Source organism: Eubalaena glacialis, chromosome 15, assembly GCF_028564815.1.
Source record: "Eubalaena glacialis isolate mEubGla1 chromosome 15, mEubGla1.1.hap2.+ XY, whole genome shotgun sequence".
NCBI classification, from domain to species: domain Eukaryota; kingdom Metazoa; phylum Chordata; class Mammalia; order Artiodactyla; family Balaenidae; genus Eubalaena; species Eubalaena glacialis.
The window spans coordinates 92,866,686-92,879,666 of NC_083730.1; the positions used below are offsets into that span (position 1 = coordinate 92,866,686).

Below are 12,981 nucleotides of genomic sequence, written 5' to 3' on the forward strand. Positions count from 1 at the left end.
GCACAGGCTCTAGGTGCGCGGGCTTCAGCAGTTGTGGCTTGTGGGCTCTAGAGCGCAGGCTCAGTAGTTGTGGCGCACGGGCTTAATTGCTCCACAGCATGTGGGATCTTCCCAGGCCAGGGCTTGAACCCGTGTCCCCTGCATTGGCAGGAGGGTTCTTAACCACTGCGCCACCAGGGAAGCCCCTGAGCATGTTCAGATTCATAGAAATTGTATGCCCCTTTACAGTATTTATGTGTTTACGTGTCTTCCCCCTGCCTTTTATGAGTAGGGATAATGTAAAATGTAACAGATATTGCTAATTTGCCCACCCAATACCCATTCTTCCCTTCTTTGTTAGCAAAGAATCTTTATTCAAGGAGACAATGCATCTCACCTAGGGGCCGCGATGTTATTGGCCACTGAATGAAATTTCCAAACGATAGACAAGGCATTGTCCTTAATTTTTGTCCAACTGGGGATACAAATACATGTTTCCTATCAGCCAGGAGTTCACCGTCCTGTGAGGTGCGCTCAAGTGCCTGACACATGGTAAGTGCTCACGTGAGATGGGCTGACTGATATGCTTTTTCATAAACCTGAACGCAAGCTGGGACCCATGGCCTGACATAGGACTTATATTCCCGATTTACTGCATTATTTACAGAAACTCTTGCAAATGTATAAAAACGAAATCCCATTTGGTTGAAAAGGACAAAACTGCACGAAGATGGACCTAGAAATCTAGACCATATAGACCCATTTTCTATGACTATTTACTTCCAAAAACGTATCACCCCTTCACAGCCTCTGCCTGCCAGTGTGGGGTGATCTTAGGAGAGGCATTTCCTCTATGGCCTCACCCAACTAGGCTGTGACTAGTTACCATTCACGTGGCCAGTTAGCATTCATGGCGGGGACCTGGCTAGGTTCTTAGCCTCATTGGACGGATGAAGTAACTGGAGATCAAAGAGCTCCAGTTTGGCTGGACTGAGCTAACGTCCACAGCAATGGAAGGAGCTGGCCACAACTACTGAAGCCCGCATGCCTAGAGCCCGTGCTCCGCAACAAGAGAAGCCACCGCAATGAGAAGCCCACGCACTGCAACGAAGAGTAGCCCCTGGTTGCCGTAACTAGAGAAAGCCCGCACACAGCAACAAAGACCCAATGCAGCCAAAAATAAATAATAAATAAATAAAATTATATTAAAAAAATGCACTCGACAGAGTTGTGAACACCCTTGTAACTATCACCCAGCTCAACAAATGTTTGCAGCATCCCATCAGCCTTTCCTGATCATAACCCTCTGCTTCCCCCACCTCCCTCTCATAATCATCTCTTTTAACATTGCTTTACTTTGCTTTAATCTTTTTTCTTTTTTTAAAACCCAGATTTATAGAATTGCCATTACATGATGCTTTTATTTTTAATTTTATTTTATTTTATTTATTTATTTTTGTCTGTGTTGGGTCTTCGTTTCTGTACGAGGGCTTTCTCTAGTTGCGGCAAGCGGGGGCCGCTCTTCATCGCGGTGCGCAGGCCCCACACTGTCGCGGCCCCTCCCGTTGCGGAGAACAGGCTCCAGACGCGCAGGCTCGGCAATTGTGGCTCACGGGCCCAGTTGCTCTGTGGCATGTGGGATCTTCCCAGACCAGGGCTCGAACCCGTGTCCCCTGCATCAGCAGGCAGACTCTCAACCACTGCGCCACCAGGGAAGCCCTCTTTTTTTCTTTTTAAAAGCAACTTCAATTTTATTTATTTATTTATTTTTAAATTTTATTTTTTGGCTGTGTTGGGTCTTCATTGCTGCATGTGGGCTTTCTCTAGTTGCAGCAAGCGAGGGCTACCCTTCGTTGCAGTGCGCGGGCTTCTCATTGCGGTGGCTTCTCTTGTTGCAGAGCACGGGCTCTAGGCATGCGGGCTTCAGTAGTTGTGGTTCGCAGGCTCAGTAGTTGTGGCTCGCGGGCTCTAGAGCGCAGGCTCAGTGGTTGTGATGCACGGACTTAGTTGCTCCGCGGCATGTGGGATCTTCCCTGACCAGGGCTCGAACCCGTGTCCCCTGCACTAGGCAGGCGGATTCTTAACCACTGCGCCACCAGGGAAGTCCCCTTTGCTATAATCTTTTACCACCTAAACACTATAGCTTAGTTTTGCCTGTTTGAATTTTAGGATTGGAATCACAAAAGTACTATTTGTACTTTTCTGTCTTGCTTCCTTTGCTCAAAATTGTTTCTGATTCATCCAGGCTCTTGCTTGTAACTGCAGCTCATTCAGTTTCATTATATTCCATTGTGTATATAACTATACTACAATTTATTTAAGCATTCTGTTGTTGATGGACACTTGGGCTGTTTCCAGTTTGGGGTCATTCAATAATGATGCTATACTAGTGGGAAGCGGCCGCGTAGCACAGGGAGATTAGCTCGGTGCTCTGTGACCACCTGGAGGGGTGGGATAGGGAGGGAGGGTGGGATAGGGAGGGAGGGTGGGATAGGGACGGGGGGTGGGATAGGGACGGGGGGTGGGATAGGGACGGAGGGTGGGAGACGCAAGAGGGAGGGGATATGGGGATATATGTATACGTATAGCTGATTCACTTTGTTATACAGCAGAAACTAACACACCATTGTAAAGCAATTATACTCCAATAAAGATGTTGTAAAAAGAAACAAAAAGTTGCTATAAACACTTGAGTCCAGGTCTCCTGCATGTCTTGGGGTATCAGGTAAGACAAGTGCAACTGCTGGGTACTGGTAAGTATGTTGACCTTCACTAGATAGCGACGGTTTTTAAAAGGGGTTGTACCAATAAACTAAATAAACAGAATAAGAAACAAAACAAAACAAAGTCACCCCGCATCCAAGTGACAGGTCTCTGCAAAAGGGGTCGCCACCACCGCCCCCAACCACTTTTCTCCCACATGGGTCCCAGGACCCCCAAGTCCGTCACCGCGAGGGGCTTCCCGGTTTACTAAGCTCTTTGACAGCCGCTAAGGAAACCTTCCGTGGTACGCGAGACGAGAGTCGTGACCCCCAGGACCGAAAACAAACCAGGGCACCAGAAGGCCATGCGACCCATCCCAGGGCACAGCCTTGTCAGCCACCCCCCGGGCCTCAGAGTCCCGGCCCCAGAACACCCGACCCCACGGCCCCCCGGCTCCAGAGCGCCCGACCCCACGGCCCCCCGGCTCCAGAGCGCCCGACCCCACGACCCCACGGCCCCCCGGCTCCAGAGCGCCCGACCCCACGGCCCCCCGGCTCCAGAGCACCCGACCCCACGACCCCACGGCCCCCCGGCTCCAGAGCGCCCGACCCCACGGCCCCCCGGCTCCAGAGCACCCGACCCCACGGCCCCCCGGCTCCAGAGCGCCCGACCCCACGACCCCACGGCCCCCCGGCTCCAGAGCGCCCGACCCCACGGCCCCCCGGCTCCAGAGCGCCCGACCCCACGACCCCACGGCCCCCCGGCTCCAGAGCGCCCGACCCCACGGCCCCCCGGCTCCAGAGCGCCCGACCCCACGACCCCACGGCCCCCCGGCTCCAGAGCGCCCGACCCCACGGCCCCCCGGCTCCAGAGCGCCCGACCCCACGACCCCACGGCCCCCCGGCTCCAGAGCGCCCGACCCCACGGCCCCCCGGCTCCAGAGCGCCCGACCCCACGACCCCACGGCCCCCCGGCTCCAGAGCGCCCGACCCCACGGCCCCCCGGCTCCAGAGCACCCGACCCCACGGCCCCCCGGCCCGGGCGACAGCCAACAGGAAACCTCGCCCAAGAAAAGAACATCCGCCCCCACCGAGGCGCGCACTCGGCCCGCGAAGCACCCGCCCTCCTTCCGCCCAGAGCCGGGCAGGGCCAGGGTGCGGGCAGCGCGCGATCCAAAGCTGCGCTTTCGCCACTGCCCTGGACGGCCGCCGGAGAAAAATCAACACGAAACACACGCTCTCCTCTGATAACTGCAGCCCCTAACGTGGCGGCGCCTCCGAATGCGAAAGGCTAAAGCCAAATCTTTTCTAGCGGCTCAAACTGCCCCGGGGGTAGCGAATCTGCAGAACCTGCTCGCCGGAAGTAGGGCCGCCCCTCGCCGGAAGTCGCGCTTCCTCCATTTTGTTGCCCGCTATGGCGGCGGTGTAGAGGTTGGGGCCGGGATGCGGCGCGTTTGACTGAGGGGGTAGGCCAGGCGGAGACATCGGGGACATCGTCGCGGCGCAGAAGAGAACCAGCCTGGACGCCGGGGACGCTGTCATGTACGGCGCGACCGGAGGCCGCGCCAAAACCGAGAGGAAAAGCGGCGCGAAGGAGGAGGCCGGGCCGGGCGGTGCCGGCGGCGGGGGGAACCGAGTGGAGCTGCTGGTCTTCGGCTATGCCTGCAAGCTGTTCCGAGACGACGAGCGGGCCTTGGCCCAGGAGCAGGGACAGCACCTCATCCCCTGGATGGGGGACCACAAGATCCTCATCGACAGGTCGGTTCCTCCCCCCACCCGCCGCTCCTCCCCTTCCCTCGCCCGCTTGATTTCGTCTGATGTTGACTTGATGGCCAGGACTGGAAAGGGGTTTTCTGGAGCCATCAGGGATCCGGGAGGGCACCCACTCCCCTGTCTCCACATCCCCCTGGTTTTCGGGGGGAGGGGGACGGTGAAACCGGCCCTAAGGCCCTGGCTGGAGCTGCGTGTCGCCGGGGGGATCGTCTCTGCCCCCGCAGCCCCTCGCGACCTCTCGCTCTTGTCGCTGGGTTGCAGTTGCCACTCCGGGCAGTGGAAGTTGCCCGGGCCCTGGGCCTCTCCTGATCGGCGCTCTGGGGCCCTCCGCGCTCCCATAGCTCGGTGTGGGTGGGAGGGCAGCCCGAAACGCCGCAAGCTTGATGCCGCAATTATATACCTCTTGGGTCCCATGAGTTGGCTTTGAACCTGTCGTACTCCCAGCGCTCTCTGTGGAGCGCGCGTATTTTGCCGGCTTGACATTTGACTCCCCCCGACTCCTCCCCCATCCTGTGTTAATCCCATGAGTTTGACAGATTCAGGCCGAGGGTGAAGTTGCCAATCAGTTGGAGGCCAGTTGACTTCGTGCAGACACTGGCCTTGCTCTTAGAGGTAGCGTTCTTAGGGCTGGTTTCACTGTCTCTTAAAACTGAAGGGTGGAGCTGGGATACAGATGTGTTCTTTTCAAATCAAAGGTGCTTTAGGTAGTCACCCTGGAGGGTGTTTAGTCACTTTGGGCAGCGGGGTCCCGGGATTGGATTTCTAAAGATGTTTGATTTGAAAAGGATGACCTTACATGATGTAGGTTGTTTGCTCTCTTCCCCTCCCATGTTTTCAGTCCCTCTTTCCTTCTCCTCCTTGGGATTTTTGTTAGTCGGTTTGGTTTTTGCCAATTTGGCAACTCTGCTTCTGGGGCCTGGACTGAAAAGTAACTGTGACCAACCGTTAGACTGTGGAATAGTCTCCGAGTGAAGGAAGCCCATCGTTTGAGACAATTAAAACTGGATTCTGCAGAGCCCTGGAACATGACTGTAGGGATAGCCCCTGAGCTGGCCAGAATGGACACATTAATGACCAGACGGCTTTTTCCATTCCCGACGTTTCCATTTGGCGTTAGATCTAGACCAGAAGGACTCATGGACGGAGGGTGGCCAGCTCAGGTCTGGCCCTGAGGGCCCCCATGCTCTGCTCGAGCATGCTGTGCCTTTAAACCATGGCTCCTATTGAATCATGCTGCCTGAGCTGTCAGGCAGCTTCCTTTTCCAAAGTGTTACTTGCGGTATTTATTATTAAAGTTTGATCAGCGAGGAAATCTGAGCTTTTTATACAGTTTTCCATATCATTCTGTATATGATGTGAGTTAGGTCTTCCAAAACCAGTGGGGAGCAAACACTACACAGGTACCTGTGTAATATTTTAAAATAATGATCTACATTTGTAAGTTAAGGAGGTTTACAGCATAGTAAACATAATTTTGAAATTTAATAAAATGCAATAACTTGGCTACCCTGAAATTTTTGGCCTTTTTTTCTTGTAAATGTCTTTTTTTACCTGTAGTATTTTCTGGTCCTCATTACAAAAGTCAGCATTAAAAAATTAAGCAGACTTTTGTTTGTCTCTCTCCATTTGTTTTTGCAACCCTAAATCTGAGTGTTTTAAGTGAAATTTACTAATTCACTCATTATCTGAGAGGTGCACATTGACAGCATCTTCATGGAATCTTCTGTGTTAAAAGCATGGCAGAAAGTGCTCTTCTTATTCTTAATTTGGCTAAAGTATCTATTGGTCCATGCAAGTACACATGGATGTGTCTTCATGTATGTTATATCTTGGGGGCATAAAGTCTGGAAGAAAATAATTATACTGCATCTTCTAATAGTTTTGCTCTGTTTCTAGTGAACCTCCTTAAACTGCACGTATATGTCACTGTTCCTATGTATGTGTGTCTCTCTATCACATAACCCAGCACTTATTTCCTCAGCCAAGTGGCTAGGGGGCGAGCCTAGCCAAGATTTTACCTCCAATGGACGCAAGTTTCTTTGGTGAAGATCTCTGCTGAGCGTTCGGGACTAGCGGAAGGCAGCGAGGAAATTGCGACCGTTTGGTCCTTGCGGATAGGTATTTATGTACTCGGTGTGTGTGAATGTAAGCGATGATACTTGACTTCTCAGAAAAAAATTTTTTTTTATTTTTTATTTTTTTTTGCACATGGCATTGAATGGTTAACCAAACCATACACGGTAAGAACTGCCACTGAAGTGGATACCATTTTAAGCTATTAAAGGATTGTTTACCTTTAATTATAAGTTTTGTCATATTGTAGAAAGGAGTTTAGACTTTGTTAAGATAACTTGAGCTTAAAAGTAGGTGAGCTATGACTAGCCAAATTAAATATAGTTCTGAGAAGAGTTTGTATGTTTGTTTTCCTATTTTTATTTCTTTATCTTAATCGGTAAGTATATGTATAAAACATCCCACGCAAACCAACCCAGACGTTAATTTCTTTCCGTTGACCAGCATGTTCATATTACAGATATGATGGGCGTGGTCACCTGCATGACCTTTCTGAGTGCGATGCTGAGTATTCCACATGGAACAGAGATTACCAGCTCTCTGAAGAGGAGGCACGAATAGAGGCCCTGTGTGATGAAGAGAGGTATTTAGCCTTGCATACGGACTTGCTTGAGGAAGAGGCAAGGCAAGGTACTGCTCAAGAAAAACTTATTTAAGCAACAAACTCTTTAAAATTTTTTAAGTATTTAAAAGTTTACTCCCATTCATTTTTTTATACTCACTCTTTCTGATATTATCTTGACAGTACCCAGTGGATTGGAAAAACAGGAGTCTTTGCGTTCTGAGAGGACCTCAGGATAGTTTATATGTAGAGCCACAAAGAATTTTCCCAGCTTTTGAGGGCAGACTGGGATTTGAAAAAACAAAAACCAAACTCTTTAACTGTTCTTCTTTAACAGTATCGTATAAATTAAAATTGATGTTCTTGTCTTTGCCTTAACAATCTTTAATACAGTTCTTAATCCCCAAATTTCTCAGCAGGAAGAAATTTTCCACAAAAGACATGTATTCTGCTGTCTGTGGTAAACATGTACTGGCAAAAGTACATATTGATAGATATGAAGTGTGAATTTTTAGAAACGTTTTTGCCTCGAAAAGAGGTTGGAAAAAGTGTGCTGTATGCTTTACTGATAGCTACAACTTTAGAAATATATAAAATTTTTCTCAGTAAATTTCTATTTTTGTTAACATCATTCTTATTTTTATTCAAGAGGAAGAATACAAGCGGTTGAGTGAAGCGCTAGCGGAGGATGGGAGCTATAATGCAGTGGGATTCACTTACGGCAGTGATTACTATGACCCGTCCGAACCAACAGAGGAAGAGGAGCCTTCTAAACAGAGAGGTGGGGGGCTGCCCAGGGTGATGACGTTGGGCAGGTACTACGTGTAGCAGTAGAGCCTCCCATACACGATACGGGCACTAAGTGATTACAGCATCACTGGGACAGAAAGAGAACATTATTGGTATTAGGGTAAAACAAAGCTAAAGACCAGAAAATGAATTGTTAATGGAGATGGAGAGTGAATTCAGACTTTAGTTATCTGTCTAGGATCTGGGTGCCTTTCCTTTATTTCTTTTGGATTCAGGGAATAGGAAGTTACTCACCCTGGATTCTTTGTTTCTTGATAGACAATATATGTGTTGAAATCCACAGTGACTTGTTCTTGGGGCATTGAAAGGACAGGCATTAACCACCCTCCTGCTAACCTGCTTCTTCATATCCCCTCCACGACTGAAATAATGGCAGATGTCCAGCAGAAGGACACCTGTGGAGTCAGTTATTACCAAACAGAAAACAGCACAGTATGTCCTGGTTAGGCTCAGTAGGCCCTAGGACATAGACTTACCATGGTGTTTTAAAATAATGTTTACATAGAATTAAAGATCTTAAATTTATGCCTTTCTGGATTAACTCGGAATATTTATTTAAAAAAAAAAAAAAATAGGGGGCTTCCCTGGTGGCACAGTGGTTGAGAATCTGCCTGCTAATGCAGGGGACACGGGTTCGAGCCCTGGTCTGGGAAGATCCCACATGCCGCGGAGCAACTAGGCCCGTGAGCCACAACTACTGAGCCTGCGTGTCTGGAGCCTGTGCTCCGCAACAAGAGAGGCCGCGATAGTGAGAGGCCCGCGCACCGCGATGAAGAGTGGCCCCCACATGCCACAACTAGAGAAAGCCCTCGCACAGAAACGAAGATGCAACACAGCCAAAAATAAATTAATTAATTAATTAAAAAAAAAAAAAAGTAACAAATGTTCAAGTACAATTGGTGTCTTAAAAAAAAAAAATAGTGTTACTAAAAAATCCAGACCCATGCAGTTCAGGAACAAATGTCCGTAGTCACTTTGGTAAGACCTGAGAGCACCTTTATTACAGCCCTGCATTCTGATCAGTCATGAATTACCAATAATGATAATCATTAAGGGTGGATACATGAAGGATGGATCACTCTATTCATGGTATTCTGTTTAAAGAGAAGGAGAACTTCAGAAACCTATCCAAATGTTCAGAATAATGAACAGGAATCTCATCATAGAGGGATTTAACTTTAGAGCTAACTGAACCTGTGATGTGGGACTCGACTGTTTTCTCCTTAAGTAACAAACCTCCTGACAAGTATGAAGTAATTGTAGCAGTTTAATTTTAAACTGCTGTCTGCCCTGCACGGGGTGGCTGCACTGGGCTTCTCCCGACCCCTTACCAGGGGCGTGGCCCTGGGAGAGCAGGACAGACACTTGCCTTGTTGCCCTTCCTTCCCTTCTGCTCGTTGCTTGACGGACACAGCTCTGTTCTGCGAGCTTCTAACGAGCTTTTCCAGGTGTAATTTTAACCATAGTGAGTTAAAGCGTGGTGAAGGTATTAAACACCTTTTTCCGTTGACTTTTGGATCTGACCATACCTCAGAAGTTAGGGTGCAGTAGACATGTTCTTGCAGGTTTAAGAAGTATACACTCATTCCTTTATCCAAAATAATTCATCCACTTTGGGATTCTGAATAGTTCCTGTTTTATTGTTGTGTCTGAACCATGTACGTTATGTCTGCTTTAAATATTTAGTGTTTGATCAGAAGGAAGGAATGCATACTGCCACCGTTTCACAAGTGAAGAATTGAGATTTATAGAGCCCAGATGTCTTTTGCAAGGTCCATCGACTACCTTTGGAAACATGTATAATAATCATTCCTTAACATTTCAGATTAGGGATCAGCAAACTATGACCGAGGCCCAGCTGGCACGTTTCTGTGAGGTTTTATTGGAACAGCTGTGCTCATTTGTTCATGTTTTGTCTGTGCGGCTTTTGCACCTCAATGGCAGAGTTGAGTAGATGAGACAGAGACCACGTGGCCCGAAGAGCCAGAAATATTTACTGTCTGGCATTTTACAGAAAGAGGTTGCCCGCCCCTGTTCTAGGTGATGGGCACTTGTCTTGGTGTAATTATTGGGCTAACTGATGTTGAGCTTTGTTATGATTATTGAATTTTAAGAACTTCCATGTGACTTGGTTTCTCTTCCAAGTTTTAGTATGTTTTCTCTTTAACGTAAAGTTCTCTGTATTTAAAATGTTGTTTCTTTCTGTAATCACATCCTCAGAACTTTGCTTTGTATGCTGATTAACTTTTTAATGGAATGGGCCCATTCCATTAATGGGCACATGTAAACCTTACAGCTTGACTCTTCATGTTTAATTTACACTAATATAAATAAAATGCCACATCTATAAATAACATGTACACATGCACACAAACACATACATACGTGTATGTGTACCTATACATACACACACTTTTTAAATGGAATTCAAAATATTGGGTATTTGGTACCCAATACCACTAACAACCAAATTTTACTTTACTGCTGCGTTATCTTAAAATTTGAAAATTTAAATTTTTGTTTGTTTTCCTGAGTCACCAACATGTCTAAATATTCCTTGATTTCCAGAATTACTATGCAGTTGACCCTTGAACAGCACAGGTGTGAACTGTGCAGGTCTACTCATTCTCAGATTTTTTTTTTTTCAATAAAACAGTACTGCACTGTTGGTTGAATCCACAGATGTGGAACCGCAGGTACAGAGAGGGCCAACTGTGGGACTTAAGCATCCACAGATTTTGGCTTCCCCTGCAGATACTGAGGGATGACTGCATTGTCTGGGCGTCTTTAGCACTTTAAAACCTTGTGATATTAAACAGAAGCATTTGATGGCACCTTTATTTCTGTGTAATTTAACTTCTGTCTTCCCTTTTTGCAGCTTACTGTTTTCATCCCAGTTCCATCCTTTAGATTTTCAGTTTTTCATCATTATTACATATCCATTTTTTTAAACAAGAAAAAGTTATTTAAATTTATCTGAATCTGAGTTAGTATTGCAGTGGTTGGTTTTTATTTTGTGCTGCTAAAGCCATTTTTCCGTAAAGAGAGGTATGTATAAGAATAGAGCAACGCTGTGTAACCCACCTGTTCCAAACAGCTCTTTTGATTCCAGTGGCTTTATTTTTTTTTTTAACATTTTAATTTTTTATTTATTTATTTATTTATTTATTTATTTATGGCTGTGTTGGGTCTTCGTTTCTGTGCGAGGGCTTTCTCTAGTTGCGGCAAGCGGGGGCCACTCTTCATCGCGGTGCGCGGGCCTCTCACTATCGCGGCCTCTCTTGTTGCAGAGCACAGGCTCCAGACACGCAGGCTCAGTAGTTGTGGCTCACGGGCCTAGTTGCTCCGCGGCATGTGGGATCTTCCCAGACCAGGGCTCGAACCCGTGTCCCCTGCATTAGCAGGCAGATTCTCAACCACTGCGCCACCAGGGAAGCCCCCAGTGGCTTTATTTTTGAGAACAACTTAGCACTAAGGAAAGGCTATTTCCTTAGTTTCCATCACTTTGTCATTTTAGGGAGATACGGTAAAAGTTGTACTTTTATACAGACACCTTTGGCTTCATTGCCAAAGGAAATTGGGGATTCTAAGCTGTTACTTGGCATGTCGCAAACCAGTGTTTTCTAATATCTACCAGTTCGGTGTGTCATTTGGTTACTGGAGCTGAACGGGTGTATTGTTGATTATAGGGAACTTTCAGGCCACAATAAGTCTTTAGTCCTTGGGTGAGAGTAAGGCTACGTGAGCTTGTGGGACAGTATTAAATACTCACTTAATAGGAACTTATAATCAATCTGTATCTCATCAGACTACAGTCCCCAGGTCTTTGTGTACTGTGAAGCCTGTTTAAAATTCCCTCTTGGCTTCACAGAGAATTAGGTTTGATAGGAGACTTTTGAAATTGTTCATCTCTTCAAGAGACTCTATTGTGTATGATGGAAACGTTTGTTTTGATGAAGATTTAATGTTTATTTCATGTCATCTTTTTTGAAAGAAAAACTTAAGTAGATGTTGAAATCCTTAAAACTGTTAGCTTTTACAAAGTTTCTACTATTTTTTGTACATTTCACTGTATTCTTTTAAATTGATCATCTGAGTGATTGAATTGTATATAGGTACCTTAGAATTCAGAAGGCTATAATGTGTAGTGCCTTGTCTAATATACAGTAGACAAATGTTTATTAAATGAACCATTAAAGAAGAAATGGAGGGACTTCCCTGGTGGTCCAGTGGTAAAGAATTGCCTTACAATGCAGGACGCGGGTTCAATCCCTGGTCGGGGAACTAAGATCCCACATGCCGCAGGGCAACTAAGCCCCCATGCCACAACTACTGAGCCTGTGTGCCACAACGAGAGAGCCCACATGCTGCAAACTACAGAGCCCACGCACTCTGGACCCCGTGCGCCACAGCTACAGAGCCCACACGCCCTGGAGCCTGCACGCCACAACTAAAGAAGAGAAAACCCGCACGCTGCAACTAGAGAGAAGCCCGCTCGCCGCAAAGAAAGATCCCGCATGCCTCAACAAAGATCCTGCGTGCCGCAACTAAGACCCAATGCAGCCCCCCAAAATAAATAAATAAATAAATAATTAATACGTCTTTTAAAAAAAAGAAGAAGAAGAATTGGAAATACATCTGATTATTTGTGAAAAGAGAGGTGGTTTGCTTGGGGGGAGACGTCTTGGCAGTTACGTGCAGGGGTTTTACGGTTCAGTGGTGAAAGCGGTTGTCTTGGAATTGAGCACCGTGTCCTGTGCCTGACGCTCTGGGGGACCCACAGCGACAGTTTGAAGGGCGGTCCTAGCAGATCAGAGGGGCTGGGAAGGAGGAGAGCCGAGCGCGGAGCCTTGTGTAGGAAACGCTCCCATGCCTTGTCTCGCTGCACCCTCCCCACGGCCGGGGAGTCCACGCTGCCGCTGCGTCTGTACCCCCAGCCCCTCGGGGGTGTGGTAAAGTGATTCTGCCCACACGTGGTGGAAGGAGCAGAGCGCGGAAGTGTTCCCGGGAGGGGTGGTGTGCGACAGAACCGGGGAGGGCCCGTCGTGCCCGCGCCCCCAGCCCCGTAGTGGCTTACAGCTG

At 47.6% G+C, this 12,981-nt stretch overlaps 1 protein-coding gene across 5 annotated transcripts in view; it reads left to right on the forward strand.

The window, feature by feature from the left end:
- The first annotated feature begins 4,090 nt into the window (after positions 1-4,090).
- SFSWAP (splicing factor SWAP) overlaps positions 4,091-12,981 on the forward strand; it is a 97,204-nt gene continuing 88,313 nt past the window's right edge. For 4 of the 5 annotated variants that reach the window (XM_061169184.1, XM_061169180.1, XM_061169181.1 and 1 more), the window contains exons 1-3: positions 4,091-4,439; positions 6,988-7,157; positions 7,739-7,870. In XM_061169184.1, the coding sequence (XP_061025167.1) occupies positions 4,222-4,439; positions 6,988-7,157; positions 7,739-7,870 (520 nt within the window). In that variant the 5' untranslated portion in view covers positions 4,091-4,221. Of the gene's footprint in view, positions 4,440-6,987; positions 7,158-7,738; positions 7,871-12,981 lie in introns of those variants that run through there. The other variant, XM_061169183.1, reaches the window with a different exon arrangement.